The sequence below is a fragment of the Haematobia irritans genome, chromosome 4 (genome assembly GCF_050003625.1).
Source record: "Haematobia irritans isolate KBUSLIRL chromosome 4, ASM5000362v1, whole genome shotgun sequence".
In the NCBI taxonomy this organism is placed as follows: Eukaryota; Metazoa; Arthropoda; class Insecta; order Diptera; family Muscidae; genus Haematobia; species Haematobia irritans.
In genome coordinates this window covers 187,028,396-187,052,714 of record NC_134400.1, presented here as the reverse complement: position 1 = coordinate 187,052,714, position 24,319 = coordinate 187,028,396, and the positions used below count along the sequence as shown (strand labels likewise).

Sequence of the window (24,319 nt, the reverse complement as noted above, 5' to 3'; positions counted from 1 at the left end):
TTAAATTGGCCATATCTCCTTAAATATGCGTCCTAGTGCCAAAAGGAGGTTAATTCGTGACCACCCCCAAAATATCAAAATTTTCATAAAAATCCTCAAAAAAATAAATTTTTTATATGAAAAACTTAAATTGGCCATATCTCCTTAAATATGCGTCCTAGAGCCAAAAGGAGGTTAATTCGTGACCACCCCCAAAAAATCAAAATTTTCATGAAAATCCTCAAAAAAATAATTTTTTTATATGAAAATCTTAAATTGGTCATATCTCCTTAAATATGCGTCCTAGTGCCAAAAGGAGGTTAATTCGTGACCACCCCCAAAAAATCAAAATTTTGATGAAAATCCTCAAAAAATTAAATTTTTTATATGAAAATCTTAAATTGGTCATATCTCCTTAAATATGCGTCCTAGAGCCAAAAGGAGGTTAATTCGTGACCACCCCCAAAAAATCAAAATTTTCATGGAAATCCTGAAAAAATAATTTTTTTATATGAAAAACTTAAATTGGCCATATCTCCTTAAATATGCGTCCTAGTGCCAAAAGGAGGTTAATTCGTGACCACCCCCAAAATATCAAAATTTTCATAAAAATCCTCAAAAAAATAAATTTTTTATATGAAAATCTTAAATTGGTCATATCTCCTTAAATATGCGTCCTAGAGCCAAAAGGAGGTTAATTCGTGACCACCCCCAAAAAATCAAAATTTTGATGAAAATCCTCAAAAAATTAAATTTTTTATATGAAAATCTTAAATTGGCCATATCTCCTTAAATATGCGTCCTAGTGCCAAAAGGAGGTTAATTCGTGACCACCCCCAAAATATCAAAATTTTCATAAAAATCCTCAAAAAAATAAATTTTTTATATGAAAAACTTAAATTGGCCATATCTCCTTAAATATGCGTCCTAGAGCCAAAAGGAGGTTAATTCGTGACCACCCCCAAAAAATCAAAATTTTCATGAAAATCCTCAAGAACTCAAATTTTTTATATGAAAAACTTAAATTGGCCATATCTCCTTAAATATGCGTCCTAGAGCCAAAAGGAGGTTAATTCGTGACCACCCCCAAAAAATCAAAATTTTCATGAAAATCCTCAAAAAAATAATTTTTTTATATGAAAATCTTAAATTGGTCATATCTCCTTAAATATGCGTCCTAGAGCCAAAAGGAGGTTAATTCGTGACCACCCCCAAAAAATCAAAATTTTGATGAAAATCCTCAAAAAATTAAATTTTTTATATGAAAATCTTAAATTGGCCATATCTCCTTAAATATGCGTCCTAGTGCCAAAAGGAGGTTAATTCGTGACCACCCCCAAAATATCAAAATTTTCATAAAAATTCTCAAAAAAATAAATTTTTTATATGAAAATCTTAAATTGGCCATATCTCCTTAAATATGCGTCCTAGAGCCAAAAGGAGGTTAATTCGTGACCACCCCCAAAAAATCAAAATTTTCATGAAAATCCTCAAGAACTCAAATTTTTTATATGAAAAACTTAAATTGGCCATATCTCCTTAAATATGCGTCCTAGAGCCAAAAGGAGGTTAATTCGTGACCACCCCCAAAAAATCAAAATTTTCATGGAAATCCTGAAAAAATAATTTTTTTATATGAAAAACTTAAATTGGCCATATCTCCTTAAATATGCGTCCTAGAGCCAAAAGGAGGTTAATTCGTGTTAACCCCCAAAAAATCAAAATTTTCATGAAAATCCTCAAAAAAATAAATTTTTTATATGAAAAACTTAAATTGGCCATATCTCCTTAAATATGCGTCCTAGAGCCAAAAGGAGATTAATTCGTGACCACCCCCAAAAAATCAAAATTTTGATGAAAATCCTCAAAAAATTAAATTTTTTATATGAAAATCTTAAATTGGCCATATCTCCTTAAATATGCGTCCTAGTGCCAAAAGGAGGTTAATTCGTGACCACCCCCAAAATATCAAAATTTTCATAAAAATCCTCAAAAAAATAAATTTTTTATATGAAAAACTTAAATTGGCCATATCTCCTTAAATATGCGTCCTAGAGCCAAAAGGAGGTTAATTCGTGACCACCCCCAAAAAATCAAAATTTTCATGAAAATCCTCAAGAACTCAAATTTTTTATATGAAAAACTTAAATTGGCCATATCTCCTTAAATATGCGTCCTAGAGCCAAAAGGAGGTTAATTCGTGACCACCCCCAAAAAATCAAAATTTTCATGAAAATCCTCAAAAAAATAATTTTTTTATATGAAAATCTTAAATTGGTCATATCTCCTTAAATATGCGTCCTAGAGCCAAAAGGAGGTTAATTCGTGACCACCCCCAAAAAATCAAAATTTTCATGGAAATCCTGAAAAAATAATTTTTTTATATGAAAAACTTAAATTGGCCATATCTCCTTAAATATGCGTCCTAGAGCCAAATGGAGGTTAATTCGTGACCACCCCCAAAAAATCAAAATTTTGATGAAAATCCTCAAAAAAATAAATTTTTTATATGAGAAACTTAAATTGGCCATACTACTTAAATATGCGTCCTAGAGCCAAAAGGAGGTTAATTCGTGACCACCCCCAAAAAATCAAAATTTTGATGAAAATCCTCAAAAAAATAAATTTTTTATATGAAAATCTTAAATTGGCCATATCTCCTTAAATATGCGTCCTAGTGCCAAAAGGAGGTTAATTCGTGACCACCCCCAAAATATCAAAATTTTCATAAAAATCCTCAAAAAAATAAATTTTTTATATGAAAAACTTAAATTGGCCATATCTCCTTAAATATGCGTCCTAGAGCCAAAAGGAGGTTAATTCGTGACCACCCCCAAAAAATCAAAATTTTCATGAAAATCCTCAAGAACTCAAATTTTTTATATGAAAAACTTAAATTGGCCATATCTCCTTAAATATGCGTCCTAGAGCCAAAAGGAGGTTAATTCGTGACCACCCCCAAAAAATCAAAATTTTCATGAAAATCCTCAAAAAAATAATTTTTTTATATGAAAATCTTAAATTGGTCATATCTCCTTAAATATGCGTCCTAGAGCCAAAAGGAGGTTAATTCGTGACCACCCCCAAAAAATCAAAATTTTCATGGAAATCCTGAAAAAATAATTTTTTTATATGAAAAACTTAAATTGGCCATATCTCCTTAAATATGCGTCCAAGAACCAAAAGGAGGTTAATTCGTGACCACCCCCAAAAAATCAAAATTTTTATGAAAATCCTGAAAAAAATTAATTTTTTTATATGAAAAACTTAAATTGGCCATATCTCCTTAAATATGCGTCCTAGAGTCAAATGGAGGTTAATTCGTGACCACCCCCAAAAAATCAAAATTTTGATGAAAATCCTCAAAAAAATATTTTTTTTTTTTTATGAAAAACTTAAATTGGCCATATCTCCTTAAATATGCGTCCTAGAGCCAAAAGGAGGTTAATTCGTGACCACCCCCAAAAAATCAAAATTTTGATGAAAATCCTCAAAAAAATAAATTTTTTATATGAAAAACTTAAATTGGCCATATGCGTCCTAGAGCCAAAAGGACTTTATTTCGTGTTCACCCCCAAAAAATCAAAATTTTGATGAAAATCCTCAAAAAAATATTTTTTTTATATGAAAAACTTAAATTGGCCATATCTCCTTAAATATGCGTCCTAGAGCCAAAAGGAGATTAATTCGTGACCACCCCCAAAAAATCAAAATGTTCATGAAAATCCTCAAAAACTTGAATTTTTTATATGAAAAACTTAAATTGGCCATATCTTCTTAAATATGCGTCATAGAGCCAAAAGGAGGTTAATTCGTGACCACCCCCAAAAAATCAAAATTTTGATGAAAATCCTCAAAAAAATAAATGTTTTTTATGAAAAACTTAAATTGGCCATATCTCCTTAAATATGCATCCTAGAGCCAAAAGGATGTTAATTCGTGACCACCCCCAAAAAATCAAAATTTTCATGAAAATCCTACAAAAATCAATTTTTTATATGAAAAACTTAAATTGGCCATACATCCTTAAATATGCGTCATAGAGCCAAAAGAAGGTTAATTCGTGACCACCCCCAAAAAATCAAAATTTTGATGATAATCCTCAAAAAAATAATTTTTTTATATGAAAAACTTAAATTGGCCATATCTCCTTAAATATGCGTCCTAGAGCCAAAAGGAGGTTAATTCGTGACCACCCCCAAAAAATCAAAATTTTGATGAAAATCCTCAAAAAAATATTTTTTTTTTTTATGAAAAACTTAAATTGGCCATATCTCCTTAAATATGCATCCTAGAGCCAAAAGGATGTTAATTCGTGACCACCCCCAAAAAATCAAAATTTTCATGAAAATCCTACAAAAATCAATTTTTTATATGAAAAACTTAAATTGGCCATACATCCTTAAATATGCGTCCTAGAGCCAAAAGGAGGTTAATTCGTGACCACCCCCAAAAAATCAAAATTTTCATGGAAATCCTGAAAAAATTAATTTTTTATATGAAAAACTTAAATTGGCCATATCTCCTTAAATATGCGTCCTAGAGCCAAAAGGAGGTTAATTCGTGACCACCCCCAAAAATCAAAATTTTTATGAAAATCCTCACAAAAATAAATTTTTTATATGAAAAACTTAAATTGGCCATATCTCCTTAAATATGCGTCCTAGAGCCAAAAGGAGGTTAATTCGTGACCACCCCCAAAAAAATCAAAATTTTCATGAAATTCCTAAAAAAATCAATTTTTTATATGAAAAACTTAAATTGGCCATACATCCTTAAATATGCGTCCTAGAGCCAAAAGGAGGTTAATTCGTGACCACCCCCAAAAAATCAAAATTTTGATGAAAATCCTCAAAAAAATAATTTTTTTATATGAAAAACTTAAATTGGCCATACATCCTTAAATATGCGTCCTAGAGCCAAAAGGAGGTTAATTCGTGACCACCCCCAAAAAATCAAAATTTGCATGAAAATCCTGAAAAAATGAAATTTTTTATATGAAAAGCTTAAATTGGCCATATCTTCTTAAATATGCGTCCTAGAGCCAAAAGGACTTTAATTCGTGTTCACCCCCAAAAAATCAAAATTTTCATGAAAATCCTCAAAAAAATAAATTTTTTATATGAAAAACTTAAATTGGCCATATCTCCTTAAATATGCGTCCTAGAGCCAAAAGGAGGTTAATTCGTGACCACCCCTAAAAAATCAAAATTTTGATAAAAATCCTGAAAAAATTAATTTTTTTATATGAAAAACTTAAATTGGCCATATCTCCTTAAATATGCGTCCTAGAGCCAAAATGAGGTTAATTCGTGACCACCCCCAAAAAATCAAAATTTTGATGAACATCCTCAAAAAAATAATTTTTTTATATGAAAAACTTAAATTGGCCATATCTCCTTAAATATGCGTCTTAGAGCCAAAAGGAGGTTAATTCGTAACCACCCCCAACAATCAAAATTTTGATAAAAATCCTTAAAAAATAATTTTTTTATATGAAAAACTTAAATTGGCCATATCTCCTTAAATATGGCCAATTTAAGGCCATATCTCCTTAAATATGCGTCCTAGAGCCCGTAGCCGGGCTTGAAGAACTTTCTGTACCTCGTCACCATTAAGTTGGCTATGAAGGTTCTGAAGATACGATATCCAGGTTAGTGCCCGAACACAAGTACGCATAAGGTGTTGAGTCAACCGCGATGATTGCACCGCATGCATAGGTCCCTTTTAGGGTCAACACCACATTAATGACACAGATAATGGCTCCAAGTTGGCATCCGACTGAAATGACAATTCAGAATAAAACCATAGCAGTAGAAGAAGAACTCGTAAGTGCTTTAAAGCGCACCACGAGAACCTAACGGTCCCATGCGGAGCCAGACCACAAGCTTCTGTGGCAAACCGTAGAAGCAGATTCGGCCAGTTCAAATAGCATCAAACACTAAATTGCTTTTAATTTCATCTTATTTGGGAAATTATTCACAATAAATTGCTATTGTGAATCGAAGAAACTTCGCTTTTAGAAAATACTGTCAAAATACTGCCACTGAAGACATTCAATATTCCTGTGTTAGCATATACTCACTTTTCTTTAAAAAATTGCTCTTTCTGTGTAAGTTTAGCCACATCAGTGCGCACACGATAAATCTTCAATACCAAATGAAGAAATGTGGCAATACTGCATAACATAATAATCAAATTGGGCAAATAGAAATATATGGCTGCTGACCACTTGTAGGCTATAAAAGATGAGAAGAAAATTACAAGCCCCAAATATATGATTGACAAGATCGCGAAACTTACTATCCAACCAGCAAAAATCATCTCCGATTCCAGGTTTATAACGTTCCGAGATATAATTTGACCATTGACACATCATTGCTAGAACGGTCAAAGCAATAGCAGTACCCCATGCATATAGAGAGTACCATAAAAATCGTAATCCCCTCTTTTTCGAATAGTTAGCAACACGATTTTGTTTGAAATTAATCCAAATGTCAAAACAAAGAACGTTTAACCACAAAAAAGCCGCAATGAAGAAGAAGTAGCAAATGAAACCTGTAGTAAATGAAAAATAAATTCAAGATAAGTTCGGTCAGGCCAAATCTAATGTACCCTCAACCATGGATTGCGTAGACAGTTCTACAAACGACTGACACAATCGAATTACCCCCTGGGCTGTGGTAACACAAGGTATCTTAAAACATCTTAACATTGTCGTCTAAATTGTATGTTAGTCCATATGGATTCTATATTGGAGAAAATAGGCAGATTAAATATATAAGCCTAATTCAAATCTTGATCGGTTTGTAAACTATAGTGAACCAATTAGCATTTTGTCAAAATTTTATTTCTATAGAAAATTTTGTCAAAATTTTATTTCTATAGGAACTTTTGTCAAAATTTTATTTCTATAGAAAATTTTGTTTAAATTTTATTTCTATTGAAAATTTTGTCAAAATTTTATTTCTATAGAAAATTTTTTCAACATTTTATTTCTATCGAAATTTTTTCAAAATTTTATTTCTATAGAATTTTTTTCAACATTTGATTTCTATAGAAAATTTTGTTAAAATTTTATTTCTATAGAAAATTTTGCCAAAATTTTATTTTTATAGAAAATTTTGTTAAAATTTTATTTCAATATAATATTTTGTCAAAATTTTATTTCTATTGCAAATGTTGTCAAAATTTTATTTCTATAGAAAATTTTGTCAAAATTTTATTTCTATAGCAACTTTTGTCAATATTTGATTTCTATAGAAAATTTTGTCAAAATTTTATTTCTATAGCATTTTTTGTCAAAAATTTATTTCTATAGAAAATTATGTCAAAATTTTATTTAAATAGAAAATTTGTCAACAGTCATTTTCTATTGCAAATGTTGTCAAAATTTTATAGAAAATTTTGTCAAAATTTTATTTCTATTTTGTCTATATTTTATTGCTATAGAAAATTTTGCATAAATTTTATTTTTATAGAAAATTTTGTCACAATTTTTTTTCTATATAAAATTTTCTATATAAATAACATTTTATTTATATAGAAAAATTTCTCAAAATATTTTTTTCCTATGGAAAAAAGTGTCAAAATGTTTTTTATATAGAAAATTTTGTCAAAATTTTATTTCTATTGGAAATTTTGTCAAAATTTTATTTCTATAGAAAATTTTGTCAAAATTTTATTTCTATAGAAAATTTTGTCAAAATTTTATATCTATAGAAAATTTTGTCAAAATTTTATATCTATAGAAAATTTTGTCAAAATTTTATTTCTATAGCAACTTTTGTCAAAATTTTATTTCTATAGAAAATTTTGTCAAAATTTTATTTCTATAGGAACTTTTGTCAAAATTTTATTTCTATAGAAAATTTTGTTTAAATTTTATTTCTATTGAAAATTTTGTAAAAATTTTATTTCTATAGAAAATTTTGTCAAAATTTTATTTCTATAGCAACTTTTGTCAATATTTGATTTCTATAGAAAATTTTGTCAAAATTTTATTTCTATAGAATTTTTTGTCAAAAATTTATTTCTATAGAAAATTATGTCAAAATTTTATTTAAATAGAAAATTTGTCAACAGTCACATTCCTCATCAGCATCCTCTACTTGCAGCAAAACTATCAACCAATTATCAGAATAAATTCAAGCAGTTCACTAGACCCAAAAGTAAACCATACTCAAATCGATGATTTGACGGTGGCAAAGGAAAAGAGATATGTTTGTACGAATTTATTTCGGCATAAGCCGGCTATCGTGTAAGCATTTTTTCTGAAGGTTTAAGAGTGGTTTACTTTTGGGTTTAGTGGACTGCCTGAATTTATTCTGATAATTGATTGATAGTTTTGCTGCAATTAGAGGATGCTGATGAGGAATGTGGTAATTCTGAAACATGCGTCCATTCAACCATCTTGCAGTCTATAGGGCTTTGCCCAAATAAATTTGACAAACATTCTTTTCCTCTGTTGGTTAAGCTACACTTGTAGTTTAGTCAATGTATGGTTTTAAGCTGAAATCAAAAACAACAATACAATTTATGTCTATAGAAAATTTTGTCTAAATTCAGTTTTAATAGAAATGTTTGTCAACATTTTATTGCTATAGAAAATTGTTTGAAAATTTTATGTTAATAGAAAATTTTGACAAAATTTTTATTTTCTATAGATTTTTTTTCCAAATTTTATTTCTATAAAAAATTTTGTCAGAATTTATTTCTTCAGAGAAATTGTTTCAAAATTTAATTCTATAGAAAATTTTGTCAAAATTTTATTTCTATAGAAAATTTTGTCAAAATTGTATTTCTATCGAAATTTTTTCAAAATGTTATTTCTATCGAAATTTTGTTAAAATTTATTTCTATAGAAAATGTTGTCAAAATTTTATTTCAATAGCAACTTTTGTCAAAATTTTATTTCTATAGAAAATTTTGTCAAAATTTTATTTCTAAAGAAAATTTTGTCTAAATTGTATTTCTATCGAATTTTTTTTTTTAAATTTTATTTCTATCGAAATTTTAACAAAATTTATTTCTATCGAAAATTTTGTCAACATTTTATTTCTATAGAAATTTTTTGTCAAAAATTAATTTCTATAGAAAATTTTGTCAAATTTTATTGCAATAGAAAATTTTGTCAACAGTTGATTTTTATCGAAAATTTTGTCACAATTTCATTTCTATAGAAAATTTTGCCAAAATTTTATTTCTATAGAAAATTTTGTCAACATTTTATTTCCATCGAAAATTTTGTGACAAATTTTATTTCTATAGAAAATTTTGTCAAAATTTTATATCCATAGAAAATTTTGTCAAAATTTTATTTCAATAGAAAATTTTGTCAAAATTTTATTTCCATAGAAAATTTTGTCAAAATTTAATTTCTAGAGAAAATTGTGTCAAAATTTTATTTCCATAGAAAATTTTTCCAAAATTTTATTTCTATAGAAAATTTTGTCAAAATTTTATGTCCATAGAAAATTTTGTGAAAGCTTTATTTTTTCAAAATTTTATTTCTATAGAATTTGTTTCAAAAATTATATAGAATATAGAAAATTTTGTCTATATTTTATGTCTATAGAAAATTTTTCAAAATTTTATTTCTATAGAAAATTTTGTATAATTTTATTTCAATAGAAAATTTTGCCAACATTTTATTTCTATAGAAAATTTTGTGTAATTTTATTTCAATAGAAAATTTTGTCAAAAGTTTATTTCTATAGAAAATTTTGGCAAAATTTTATTTCTATAGAAACTTTTAATTAATTTCTGTAGAAAATTTTGTCAAAATTTTATTCCAATAGAAAATTTGTCAACAGTTGATTTCTATCAAAAATTTTGTCACAATTTTATTCTATAGAAAATTTTGTCAAAATTTTATTTCTATAGAAAATTTTGTCAAAATTTTATTTCAATAGAAAATTTTGTCAAAATTTTATTTCTATTGAAAATTTTGTCAAAATTTTATTTCTATAGAAAATTTTGTCAAAATTTTATTTCAATAGAAAATTTTGTCAAAATTTTATTTCTATTGAAAATTTTGTCAAAATTTTATTTCTATAGCAACTTTTGTAAAAATTTTATTTCTATAGAAAGTTTTGTCAAAATTTTATTTCTATAGCAATTTCGTCAAAATTTTATTTCTGTAGAAAATTTTGCCAAAATTTTATTTCTATAGCAACTTTTATCAACATTTGATTTCTATAGAAAATTTTGTCAAAATTTTATTTCCATAGAAACTTTTATCAAAAATTAATTTCTGTAGAAAATTTTGTCAAAATTTTATTTCTATAGAAACTTTTATCAAAAATTAATTTCTGTAGAAAATTTTGTCAAAATTTTATTCCAATAGAAAATTTGTCAACAGTTGATTTCTATCGAAAATTTTGTCAAAATTTTATTTCTATAGAAAATTTTGTCAAAATTTTATTTCAATAGAAAATTTTGTCAAAATTTTATTTCTATTGAAAATTTTGTCAAAATTTTATTTCTATAGAAAATTTTGTCAAAATTTTATTTCTATAGAAAATTTTGTCACAATTTTATTTCTATAGAAAATTTTGTCAAATTTTTATTTCTATAGAAAATGTTGTCAAAATTTTATTTTAATAGAAAATTTTGTCAACATTTGATTTCTATAGAAAATTTCGTCAAAATTTTATTTCTATACAAAATTTTGTCAACATTTTATTTCTAGAGAAAATTGTATCAAAATTTTATTTCCGTAGAAAATTTTTCCAAAATTTGATTTCTATAGAAAATTTTGTCAAAATTTTATTTCTATAGCAACTTTTGTCAAAATTTTATTTCTATAGAAAATTTTGTCAAAATTTTATTTCTATAGGAGCTTTTGTCAAAATTTTATATCTATAGCAACTTTTGTCAACATTTGATTTCTATAGAAAATTTTTTCAATATTTTATTTCTATAGGAACTTTTATTAACGTTTGATTTCTATAGAAAATTTTGTCAAAATTTTATTTCTATAGAAATTTTTTGTCAAAAATTAATTTTTATAGAAAATTTTGTCAAAATTTTATTTTAATAAAAAAATTTGTCAAAATTTTATTTTAATAGAAAATTTTGTCAACATTTGATTTCTATCGAAAATTTTGCCAAAATTTTATTTCTATTGAGAATTTTGTCAAAATTTTATTTCTATAGCAACTTTTGTCAAAATTTTATTTCTATAGCAACTTTTGTCAAAATTTTATTTCTATAGCAACTTTTGTCAAATTTTATTTCTATAGAAAATTTTGTCAACATTGCAATAGAAAATTTTGTCAACATTTGATTTCTATAGAAAATTTTGCCAAAATTTTATTTCTATTGAAAATTTTGTCAAAATTTTATTTCTATAGCAACTTTTGTCAAAATTTTATTTCTATAGCAACTTTTGTCAAACTTTTATTTCTATAGAAAATTTTTTCAACATTGCAATAGAAAATTTTGTCAACATTTTATTTCTATAGAGAATTTTGTAGAAATTTTATTTCTATAGAAAATTTTGCCAAAATTTTATTTCTATAGAAAATTTTGTTAAGATTTTATTTCTATAGCAAATTTTGTCAAAATTTTATTTCTATAGCAACTTTTGTCAAATTTCTAATTTCAAAATTTTATTTTTCAAAAATGCTCATATACGCACTCAAATGCTCGAAAAGGTGGTAAAAAATTGAATTGAAAAAAATCCACAATGACCTTTTGCAAAATAGTCGTGATGGCCACATATCCAATATTATATTTTAATATTAAATGGCAAGAGATTTGCTATCAAATATTTTTGTTTGCCATTTCATAATTTGGCATGAGTTTTATTTAAATTTTAAATTAGCAAGCTCTTCAAAAAAAACACCCTTTATATCAATCTATGATTCGCGCCGCACAGGAGCAAAAAGTAGGAAGAAATGAAAAAAACAATTTGTTCTCTAAATCATATTTATCCTCTTGAAATTAAATCCTTCCCGATAAAATACACCTTAGCCAAAGTTTGTCTTTAAGATAATTTCATGTATCACCATCCAAGATCAAGGATACATAAGAATTTATTCCATCGGCCATATCTACTTACCCAAGGTACAACACATTTTGTCACCGATTACCCCCTCGGAAAGATTGATATAGCTCAAAATCGAATAACTCATAATTAAGGAGAATAGGTAGCATATTAGGAGTTTGCCACGCATATTCTCTCGTAGTTCCTTCAGCCATAGATATACCAGAACTGTGGGTATTAAAAATAGAACAGCAACCAAGGAGGCTAGATAAGAAAGGGCAATAAGAGAGAAACACACATTTTTTTAGAAAAGTCTAGATCAATCTGTGATCTTGGAGTTTAGATCAATAGCTACCGTAACTATGAAATTCTAAAGATGTGGTGATTTCATTTTTCTTTGGACAGCTCAATGGAACGAGCACATTTTGATGGGTGCCATTGTAACGATATGGGGTTAGGCAATAGCTTACTGTGTCCTGATATGAATCGTCATTGTGAATGTACATGATGCCATTCTGAAAAGTAAAGAAAAAGAGAAAATTTAAAAATCATCTTCAAAAAATATTAGCCAGCGGTGAAAAAATGTTTGTTTTTCAGGCTTGTATAGATCGGTATCTGGAATTATGTTTTATATAACATAATAATAGCAATTTCTTAATTTTCATGTCCAATAACAATCGTATGAAAATTGTAATAAGCCTATTCTCCAAAATATCACAGTTTAGAAAAATATAGCTTTGTTATAACCGAGAATGTTCGACCCCTAACCAAAAGTAATGAACTGGGAGGAACTTCAAAAATTTTTTTTGCTGGGTAATATGAGAACAGTTTATTTTCTCAACGCGCCATCTGGTGTCGCAAATTCACAATGGCACTAAAGAAACCTATAGGTTTGGGTCACAGATAATGTACATGAAGACGTTACAGATTAGTCATTCGAAAACGAGTTCGTTTCAAATCGATTTCATATAACAATAACTATGTACTGTACACTCAGTTTAGGCTGTGATGTGTACTTTATACATACCAAGTACTGTATACATATTGTCCACACTAACCTCATGAAAATTTACGACTGGCAACATGGAAATTTTACTCGCATGTGATATTTGTATTGGGGTTATAAACTATTTTTTGTGTTTGTGCTTTGTTTTCATTTTCAAAAACACCCAAATATATCAATCACGGTTGCCACTCAAGCCAAAAATAATTTTCTCAACATTTTATTTCCATATAAAATTTTGTCAAAATTTTATTTCCATATAAAATTTTGTCAAAATTTTATTTCTATAGAAATTTTGTCAAAATTTTATTTCTATAGATGATTTTGTCAAAATTTTATTTCTATAGAAAATTTTGTCAAAATTTTAGTCCTACTGAAAATTTTGTCAAAATTTTATTTCTATAGCAACTTTTGTCAAAATTTTATTGCTATAGAAAATTTTGCCAAAATTTTATTTCTATAGCAATTTCGTCAAAATTTTATTTCTGTAGAAAATTTTGCCAAAATTTTATTTCTATAGAAAATTTTGTCAAAATTTTATTCCTATAGATAATTTTGTCAAAATTTTAATTCTATAGATGATTTTGTCAAAATTTTATTCCTATAGATAATTTTGTCAAAATTTTATATCTATAGAAAATTTTGTTAAAATTTTATATTTATGGAAAATTTTGTCAAAATTTTATTCCTATAGATAATTTTGTCGAAATTTTATTTCTATAGAAAATTTTGTCAAAATTTTATTTCTATAGCAACTTTTGTCAAAATTTTATTGCTATAGAAAATTTTGTCAAAATGTTATTCCTATAGATAATTTTGTCAAAATTTTAATTCTATAGATGATTGTGTCAAAATTTTATTCCTATAGATAATTTTGTCAAAATTTTATTTCTTTAGAAAATTTTGTTAAAATTTAATTTCTATAGACAATTTTGTCAAAATTTTAGGCCTACTGAAAATTTTGTCAAAATTTTATTTCTATAGCAACTTTTGTCAAAATTTTATTGCTATAGAAAATTTTGTCAAAATTTTATTGCTATAGAAAATTTTGTCAAAATTTTATTCTTATAGATAATTTTGTCAAAATTTTAATTCTATAGATGATTTTGTCAAAATTTTATTTCTATAGATAATTTTGTCAAAATTTTAGTTCTATAGAAAATTTTGTCAAAATTTTATTCCTATAGATAATTTTGTTAAAATTTTATTTCTATAGAAAATTTTGTCAAAATTTTAGTCCTACTGAAAATTTTGTCAAAATTTTAGTCCTACTGAAAATTTTGTCAAAATTTTATTTCTATAGAAAATTTTGTTAAAATTTTATTCCTATAGATAATTTTGTCAAAACTTGATTTCTATAGAAAATTTTGTCAAAATTTTATTCCTATAGATAATTTTGTCAAAATGTTAGGTCTATAGAAAATTTTGTCAAAATTTTATTTCTATAGAAAATTTTTTATTCCTTTAGATAATTTTGAAAATTTTTATTTCTATCGAAAATTTTGTCAAAATTTTATTTCTATACAAAATTTCGTCAAAATTTTATTTCTATACAAAATTTTGTCAAAATTTAGTTCTATAGAAAATGTTGTCAAAATTTTATTTACAAAGAAAATTTTGGCAACAATTTATTTCTATAGGCAATTTTTTCAACATTTTATTTCTATAGAAAACTTTTTTTTTTAAGTTAATTCCTCTATGAACCTACAATATCGGAAGGCCGCTATACCTAACCTATCCTGTAGTGATAACCCTTATTTTTATACCCTGCGCCACACTGTGGAACAGGGTATTATAAGTTAGTGCATATGTTTGCAACGTCCAGAAGGAGACGAGATAGACACGTGGTGTCTTTGGCAAAAATACTCATGGTGGGCTCCTGAGTCGATATAGCCATGTCCGTCTGTCCGTGAACACATTTTGTAATCAAAGTCTAGGTCGCAGTTTTAGTCCAATCGACTTAAAAATTGGCACAAGTATGTGTTTTGGCTCAGAATAGACCTCTATTGATTTTGGAAGAAATCGGTCCAGATTTAGATATAGCTCCCATATATATATTTCGCCCGATTTGGACTTATATGGCCCCAGAAGCCAGAGTTTTAGCCTAATTTGTTTAAAATTTTGCACAAGAAGAACAATTAGTACTATAGTCAAGTGTGCCAAATTTTATTGAAATCGGTTCAGATTTAGATATATCTCCCATATATATCGTTCGCCCTATTTATACTCATATGACCGCAGTGGCCAATCTTTTACTCCGATTTAATTGAAATTTTGCACACGGAGTAGAATTGGCATTGTAGCTATGCGTGCCAAATTTGGTTGAAATCGGTTCAGATTTAGATATAGCTCCCATATATAGCTTTTGCCCGATTTACACTTATATGACCACAGAGGCCAATTTTTAACACCGATTTAGTTGAAATTTTGCACAGGGAGTAGAATTAGCATTGTAGCTATGCGTGCCAAATTTGGTTGAAATCGGTTCAGATTTAGATATAGCTCCCATATATATGTTTTTCTGATTTCGACAAAAATGGTCAAAATACCAAAATTTTCCTTGTAAAATCGCCGCTGCTTAGTCGAAAAATTGTAAAAATGGCTCTAATTTTCCTAAACTTCGAATACATATATATCGAGCGATAAATCATAAATAAACTTTTGCGAAGTTTCCTTAAAATTGCTACAGATTTAGATGTTTCCCATATTTTTTACTAACATTGTGTTCCACCCTAGTGCATTAGCCGACTTAAATTTTGAGTCTATAGATTTTGTAGAAATCTATCAAATTCTGTCCAGATCGAGTGATATTCAAAAGTATGTATTTGGGACAAACCTTTATATATATCACCCAACTCATTTGACGGATGTGATATGGTATCGAAAATTTAGATTTACAATGTGGTGCAGGGTATAATATAGTCGGCCCCGCCCGACTTGAGACTTTCCTTACTTGTTATTGGATGCAATTTGCACCTACAGGAAGCTCAAAATCAATAAAATCTGGGTATATATGGGGGCCAAATTACAACCGGATGACATTTGCTCCTCCGAAAGGCAATGGAAGTTGAATATGGGTGCCGGTTTATATGGGGGCAAATGTAAAAGTGGTTCGATATAGCTCATTTGTAACACTATCCTACATACATTAATAACTACTACTGGTACCAAGTTTTAAGTCGATAGCTTGTTTCGTTCGGAAGTTCGGAATGTTATTTCTACAGACAGACTAACGGATGGACATCGGTAGATCGACTCAGAATTTCATCACAACCCGGCCTGAGACCAATGTTACAAACAGATACATGATCCAGAATTTCAAAATCTATATTTTGCAACTCACCTCCATCAAATCCCATTTATCCTCATCCATAGTCAAAGATTCTGGATTTTTGCAGGGCGTACCCACTTGATAAATGAATTTTTCAAATACTTTCACCACACTTTTATTTAAATTTTCATGCATCACTTCCATTTCAATGGGTACATTCATATCATCGGCAATGTGTTCACATTCGGATGATGTCTCATTGAAAAACTGACCCCATTCACAGCATAGTTTAATGCAATATCTGGGATGACCACAAACACAACCACGCCTATGTAATTGTGATTCCTTCGGTTTATTATAGGCCGCTAGGGTATAATTGTAAACGGCCACCTTGTCTGCAGTTATCAATGTATTCTGATAGAGATATGAACCATTTTCCATGGGCTTATATTCACTTAAATCCACAGTATCTTTGTAGGGGCATTTCTCGTTGATTATCGAAGGTTGGGAAAGGATCCGCGATATATTCCATGATATTAAAATGGATACTAAAATCCATGTGAATGAAATTTGTTTCATTTTTATTCTTTTGAAGTTCTTACATCAGCATCTCACTCTCATACTGACTGGCTATGACTATGTCGGAGCATATTGATGCTTCAATATTTTTATTTTTAATTTTTATAACCGCAACCAATTTTTGTGACCACAAAAACCAAATTCAGTGATATCGAGAAGAACCGACTTTGTGGTATTCTACCCACCAGTCATAATGACTACAGTGTAGTAGTCGGAGGCAGAGAATGAAGCCGACCCATTTTTGTTGGCGGCTAATTTTTTGCCTCGGCGGCGGCGGCTTGATTGCTAAGCCGATATAAATTTGTCTTATCGACGGCGGACAATTATCCGTAATAAAATCAATTTGATGTTATCCGAATGGTAATGAGATTAGTTGTACAACTTATCTTAAATCACATTTACACATAATTCAAATGTTCTGAGCCAAATTTTTGCAAAATTATTATAGCAACTTGATACTGACGGATTTTAGGTGGAAAGTTAAACATTTTGACAAAAATTGCAACCATTATTAATAATTTTTTCTGATTCAAATCAATATTTTTGATTAATTGGCGGCTAACTTTGAGTCGAGATGTGTCGACAAATTCGGCGACGGCTTCGACTGGTAAAAACTAGACGGCGGCGGCTAAAATCGGCGGCGCGACTCGGCAACTTCATTATCTGGTCGGAGGCTCATCATAGGCGGCGGCTTGACGGTTGAGATTAGTTGCACTACCAATCGTACAATAATGTTTACATTTTATTGTGCGTGATTATTGCCAAATTATTATAGAAACGTAGGCTTAATACAGTTTTGGTGAATGAAACCATTTTCGTGTGGTTTGGCAAACCATCTGTACCTGTGGCTTGAAAAGCAGCATTTTCATAGCTTTCGGGACTGTCAACCAAGAAATTTACGTGAAAGAGTGTTTGAATAAACGGAACACGGTTGTTCCGTACTGTTTTGGCCGGATTTGGCATCTTGCCATTACGGTAAAAAGGCCATGGAGTGGTACGCCGTCATCAACGTGCAGGTGGTTCCCAAGGACAAGAACCCTCCCAACACGCCAGAGCTCTGCCCAATAGAGAAATACTGGGCTATTGTCAAGCGGAACCTAAAGAAGAGAAAAAAACTGCTAAGGACGAGCAGCAGTTCAAGGCAAACTGGCTTTCTGCGGCGAAGAAGGTGGACAAGGTGGCTGTACAAAATCTGATGGCAGGTGTCAAGCGTGAGGCCCGGCAATTCGGATTTGGAAAAGCGAAAGCCTAACTGAATATTTTTCCTGAATTTTATACTAATTGAACTTGAAAAAGAAATTTAATTTGATTTTTTAAATAAACGATTTCACCGATTTACACGCGTTTTCCCTTGACCAAATTTTGACCGTATCACCCTTTATTTTGATTTTGGAATTCACTCTTCAGTTGTCAAAATGCCGTCCAAGCAAGAAGAGCAGCGTATCAAAATTTTGCTCGCGCATCGCGAAAATCCGAGCTACTCGCACGCAAAGCTGGTAAAATCGCTAAAAGTTGCCAAATCAACCGTTACAAATGTAATTAAAGTGTTTGGGGAACGTTTGTCGACAGCCAGGAAGTCTGGATCGGGGGGAAATCGAAACGAAGGCCGCTGAGACGACAAAGAGAGTTGCCGGTAGTTTCAAGCGAAACCCTAACCTCTCCGAGATGCCGCAAATAAGCTGGGTGTATCGTCTACAACCGTGCATCGAGCCAAAAAACGAGCCGGACTATCGACTTACAAGAAGGTAGTGACTCCAAATCGCGATGATAAACAAAATACGATGGCCAAAGCGCGATCCCGGAGGCTGTACACGACGATGCTGACGAAGTTTGACTGCGTGGTAATGGACGACGAAACCAACGTCAAAGCCGACTACAAGCAGCTTCCGGGACAGGAGTTTTATACGGCAAAAGGAAGGGGAAAGGTAGCAGATATTTTCAAGCACATAAAACTGTCAAAGTTCGCAAAGAAATATCTGGTTTGGCAAGCCATCTGTACCTGTGGCTTGAAAAGCAGCATTTTCATAGCTTCCGGGACTGTCAACCAAGAAATTTTGATGAAAGAGTGTTTGAATAAACGTCTGCTGCCTTTCCTGAAGAAACACGGTTGTTCCGTACTGTTTTGGCCGGATTTGGCATCTTGCCATTACGTTAAAAAGGCCATGGAGTGGTACGCCGCCAACAACGTGCATGTGGTTCCCAAGGACAAGAACCCTCCCAACACGCCAGAGCTCCGCCCAATTGAGAAATACTGGGCTATTGTCAAGCGGAACCTAAAGAAGACCAAAAAAAAACTGCTAAGGACGAGCAGCAGTTCAAGGCAAACTGGCTTTCTGCGGCGAAGAAGGTGGCTGTACAAAATCTGATGGCAGGTGTCAAGCGTGAGGCCCGGCAATTCGGATTTGGAAAAGCGAAAGCCTAACTGAATAATTTTCCTGAATTTTATACTAATTGAACTTGAAAAAGAAATTTAATTTGATTTTTTAAATAAACGATTTCACCGATTTACACGCGTTTTCCCTTGACCAAATTTTGACCATATCACCCTTTAATACAGTTTTGGTGAATGAAAAAATTTTCGTGTGACAGAAAATAAAATAATTGTATGACAGATTAAACCAAATATAATTTTGATTAAATGAGATTAGTCGCCAAACATAGACGGCTGTGGCTAAAATTGGCGACGAGACTGGACTTCATTTCCTTACCAAGGAAACATCCAACTGGGCTGCAGAAGCGGAGAGAAATGGATCCAGATTACTAAGCGGAATATAACCTAGGCGCTGGTATCCTTACGGTACAAGGAATGATGGGTTCTCAAATGCTTTTGGCGACCTGAATGACGAAAAGGGATGCGCGAGGTTTTTAACCGATAATTTATTCAGTGTCTTGAGAGTGATAGGGAGAGGCGTAAAATCATTCGTAATCTCGAAGTCTCCGATGTCATAAACGGCGCAGAACTATACAAGGCATTGGGTTCCGATGAATCTGGGAATATTGGGACATGAATACTTGCCCCGACTCCTTAATAGGTCCCGGTAAGGACCAAGCGAGGAAGATGCTCGATCAACGGTAAATCCTACAGACTGTTCTCACCTCTCTCGCCAAATGTCAAGACTTGAACCCAAGTCTTGACATTTGTAATGAATTTCCCAGATGCCAATCATCAACGTAAAGTTCACAGAACAACAACAGTTTCGCATGCCATTAAGGCATATATAAACAGAAAACTCAACGAACCCAACCCAACGTAACAGCTTCATATCAGCTGGTCGAATTGTCCAAGTGAGCCCAACTTCTATGGCGAAGTGATGGAACTTGCAGATGATCGTGATGAACAGTGTCGTGCAACTCTGCTGATGTTAGAAATAAGAAACTGAATGTCGAGATTAGTAAGATACAAGAGGAATACATGATTAGTGAACGTGAAGTATTGTATCCTAACGACAGGCACCCTTCCGGAACAAGGGATGATGGGTTCTCAGATGCTTTTGGCGACGTGAATGACCCCAAGAGATGCGAGAGGGGTTTTTAACCGAAAATTTGTCCACCATTCCGAGAGTGATAAGGTAAAATATTAAGACATTTGTCGTCTCCGAGCTAGCAAAACACATCAACATAATTTTAGTTGAAGTCACCGATATCATAAACGAAGCAAAACTATACAAGGTATTGGGTTCTGATGGAATTTTAATGCTGATGTCAAAACATCTGGCAATATTGGAAGTTGAGTATTTGCTCAGACTCCTCAATTTGTCCTTGGATTCATTAATTGCATCTTATGTCTGAAAAATGGGATTGTTGATCCCGGAACTGAAGTGAGGAAACTATTCGAGCAATGGTTTATCTGCAGACGGTTCTCCTATCTCTCAACGAAAGCCAAGACTTGAACGTCTCTCTTGCGTTGTAAAGAATTTCTAAACCTCAAATTCAAAAATCAACATGGATTCCGCACCCAGAGAAGGAATATGATCACCTCAAACATGTTTTAAGAGCAAAATGTTATTTTTGTTTGGTGACCATGTAACATGGTTTTCCCAACCATGTTATTTTCTCCGAAATCATGTATCTGATTTCGGCAAGCAGGTTATATTTGACGACCATACAAAAATAACATTTTGCTCTTGAAACATGTTTGAGGTGATCATATTCCTTCTCTGCGTGCGTAAGGTTCACGGAACAATACTAGCTTTGCATACTAGCTTTGCATATATAAAAAGAGGAGTCAGCTAACCCAACCCAAAATAACAGTCGAATTGTCCAGGGTTTTGTAGACGAGGCTGATAATCGCCGTCGTTCTAAGCCATATGATTCTAGAATCGGGGAACTGAATAGAAAGATGAGTAAATTAGTTGACGAGCACATGGTTTGTGCTGACGGTACAAGGGATTCCAAATCTCTTTGGCAACGTGACGGTGCCAATTCGGCGCCGCGGCAAATGGCTTTGGATTGCGATTCGGAGGTTTCATCCTGCGACTCGCCGGTTTCATCCTCTTCTACGGAGACTACGCCGATCACCGCTTCAGTAAGTTCCCATCGCACTCTCATGTTCACATTGCCCTGAAGCAGCTCCCGGATATCTTCCACTTAGCAGACGTTCGCTTCATATCTTGTGAAGCTGATCCTAGAAAAAAAGCAATTAGGAATATTGTAATTTGAGTCCTTGACAAGACTCCTCTATTTGTCCTTGGATTTACAGACCGTTTTACCGGAAGTCTAGAAAGTGGGTATGGTGATTCCGCTGCACATAACAGACAAAATCTCAAGCAAGGGTGTATCGCAACAGATCGATTCCCTTCTCTCTCCAGTAGCTAAAACTCTTTGTATGCCAGACGGGCATGCTAATCATTGCCCCACGGTTTCATTATCTGCTACGGAGACTACGCCGATCACCGCTTCAGTAAGTTCCCATCGCACTCTCATGTTCACATTGCCCTGAAGCAGCTCCCGGATATCTTCCACGTAGCAGACGTTCGCTTCATATCTTGTGAAGCTGATCCTAGAAAAAGGCATTTAGAAATACTGAAATTTGAGTCCTTGACCAGACTCCTCAATTCGTTCTTGGATTCACAAGATCGTTTTACCCGAAGTCTAGAAAGTGGGTAGGGTGATCCCGCTGCATAATCCAGACAAAAACTCAAGCAAGGGTGTATGCTAATCATTGCACCACGGTTGCTCCCGCAGCTAGGCACTTGTGCGGTCGAAAAAACCTCGCTAACTACCCATAAGGCAATTGGCCGATAAGTGGGAACTTATGGGCATCCCTGACAAGCGAATCGAAGGGGAATTGCGTACAGAACTCCCCTGGAACATCTTTATGTAGACAGCAAAATATCATCCCTATCAAAACACTGGCTTGTGATCGCAGTAACCATCCAAATTCATCCATCTTATGGTCCGCAATTTCTAGAGTTAAACAAGTATATACGGCCGTAAGTTCGGCCAGGCCGAATCTTATGTACCCTCCACCATGGATTGCGTAGGAACTTCTACTAAAGGCTGTCATCCACAATCGAATTACTTGGGTTGCGATAACACTTGCCGATGGCAAGGTATCGTAAAACTTTTTAACACTGTCTTCTAAATTGTAAGTTAGTCCATAAGGGGTGTATATTAAACAAAAAAGGGCCGATTAAATACGTATATAATTCAGTTTGACAAAATTTTCTATAGAAATAAAAACTTGACAAAATTTTCTATAGAAATAAAATGTTGACAAAATTTTCTATGGAAGTAAAATGTTGACAAAATTTTCTATAGCAATAAAATTTTGACAAAATTTTCTATAGAAATAAAATGTTGACAAAATTTTCTATAGAAATAAAATGTTGACAAAATGTTCTATAGAAATAAAATGTTGACAAAATTTTCTACAGAAATAAATTTTTTACAAAATTTTCTATAGAAATAAAATTTTGACAAAATTTTCTATGGAAATAAAATGTTGGCAAACATTGCTATAGAAATAAACTTTTTACAAAACTTTCTATAGAAATGAAATTTTGACAAAACTTTCTATAGTAATAAAATTTGACAATTTTTACATGGCTGTTAGAGGCCATATACTAACGAAATGTACCAAATTTCAACCGCATCGGATGACTTTTGCTCCTCCAAGAGGCTCCGGAGGTCAAATCTGGGGATCGGTTTATATGGGAGCTATATATAATTATGGACCGATATGGACCAATTTTTGCATGCTTGTTAGAGACCGTATACTAACATCAGGTACCCAATTTCAAACGGATCGGATGAATTTTGCCCCTCCAAGAGGCTCCGGAGGTCAAATCTGGGGATCGGTTTATATGGGAGCTATATATAATTATGGACCGATATGGACCAGTTTTTGCATGGTTGTTAGAGACCATATACTAACACCACGTACCAAATTTCAATCGGGTAGGATGAAGTTTGCTCCTCCAAGAGGCTCCGGAGGTCAAATCTGGGGATCGGTTTATATTGGAGCTATATATAATTATGGACCGATATGGACCAATTTTTGCATGCTTGTTAGAGACCGTATACTAACATCAGGTACCCAATTTCAAACGGATCGGATGAATTTTGCCCCTCCAAGAGGCTCCGGAGGTCAAATCTGGGGATCGGTTTATATGGGGGCTATATATAATTATGGACCGATATGGACCAATTTTTGCATGGTTGTTAGAGACCGTATACTTAGACCATGTACCAAATTTCAACCGGATCGGATGAATTTTGCTGCTCCGGAAGACTCCGCAAGCCAAATTTGGGGATCGGTTTATATGGGGGCTATACGTAAACGTAGGCCGATATGGCCCATTTTCAATACCATCCGACCTACATCAATAACAACTACTTGTGCCAAGTTTCAAGTCGATAGCTAGTTTCGTTCGGTAGTTAGCGTGATTTCCACAGACGGACGGACAGCCGGACAGACGAACAGACGGACGGACGGACGGACATGCTTAGATCGACTCAGAATTTCACCACGACCCAGAATATATATACTTTATGGGGTCTTAGAGCAATATTTCGATGTGTTACAAACGGAATGACAAAGTTAATATACCCCCATCCTATGGTGGAGGGTATAAAAAAGAGATCCTGTAAATCAGGCAGCATATTAGAGAGATTTTGACCAGGATTCATGATTATACTATAGCGGTGAATAGGGATCCTGTTTTAAGTGCCCTATCATGGCCCATAGCACCGGAGAAAAGATACAAGCGAGTGCTGTCGCATCAACTCCTACATATCCGGAATTGATGGCAGCGTAGCTGTTATTTATCCCTGCTTTAATCAAGGGTCATATGACATATCTCACTTTTTCGACTAAGCGATTTAAAAAACGTCGTTAGCAATCGTTTACTGGTAGTGTATAAGAAAGTTCGCCAGCGTTTTGCATTCAAGGTAAGCAAGTTTGTAACTAATTTTATTTACTTTTGAATTCATGCTCCTATAGATTTGAAATTAGACCCATTTCTGATCGGAAAATCTGTTTTATATTTAAATA

The 24,319-nt window shown here is 31.7% G+C and overlaps 1 protein-coding gene across 1 annotated transcript in view; it reads right to left on the bottom strand.

The window, feature by feature from the left end:
• LOC142233962 (G-protein coupled receptor Mth2-like) overlaps positions 1 to 16,952 on the bottom strand; it is a 91,336-nt gene extending 74,384 nt beyond the window's left edge. The window contains exons 1-5 of the mRNA XM_075305026.1: positions 16,318 to 16,952; positions 12,327 to 12,486; positions 12,047 to 12,235; positions 6,283 to 6,537; positions 6,065 to 6,218 (exon numbers count right to left, since the gene is read on the bottom strand). Coding sequence (XP_075161141.1) covers positions 6,065 to 6,218; positions 6,283 to 6,537; positions 12,047 to 12,235; positions 12,327 to 12,486; positions 16,318 to 16,824 — 1,265 coding nt within the window. The 5' untranslated portion in view covers positions 16,825 to 16,952. The remainder of the gene's footprint in view (positions 1 to 6,064; positions 6,219 to 6,282; positions 6,538 to 12,046; positions 12,236 to 12,326; positions 12,487 to 16,317) is intronic.
• Positions 16,953 to 24,319: the final 7,367 nt, after the last annotated feature.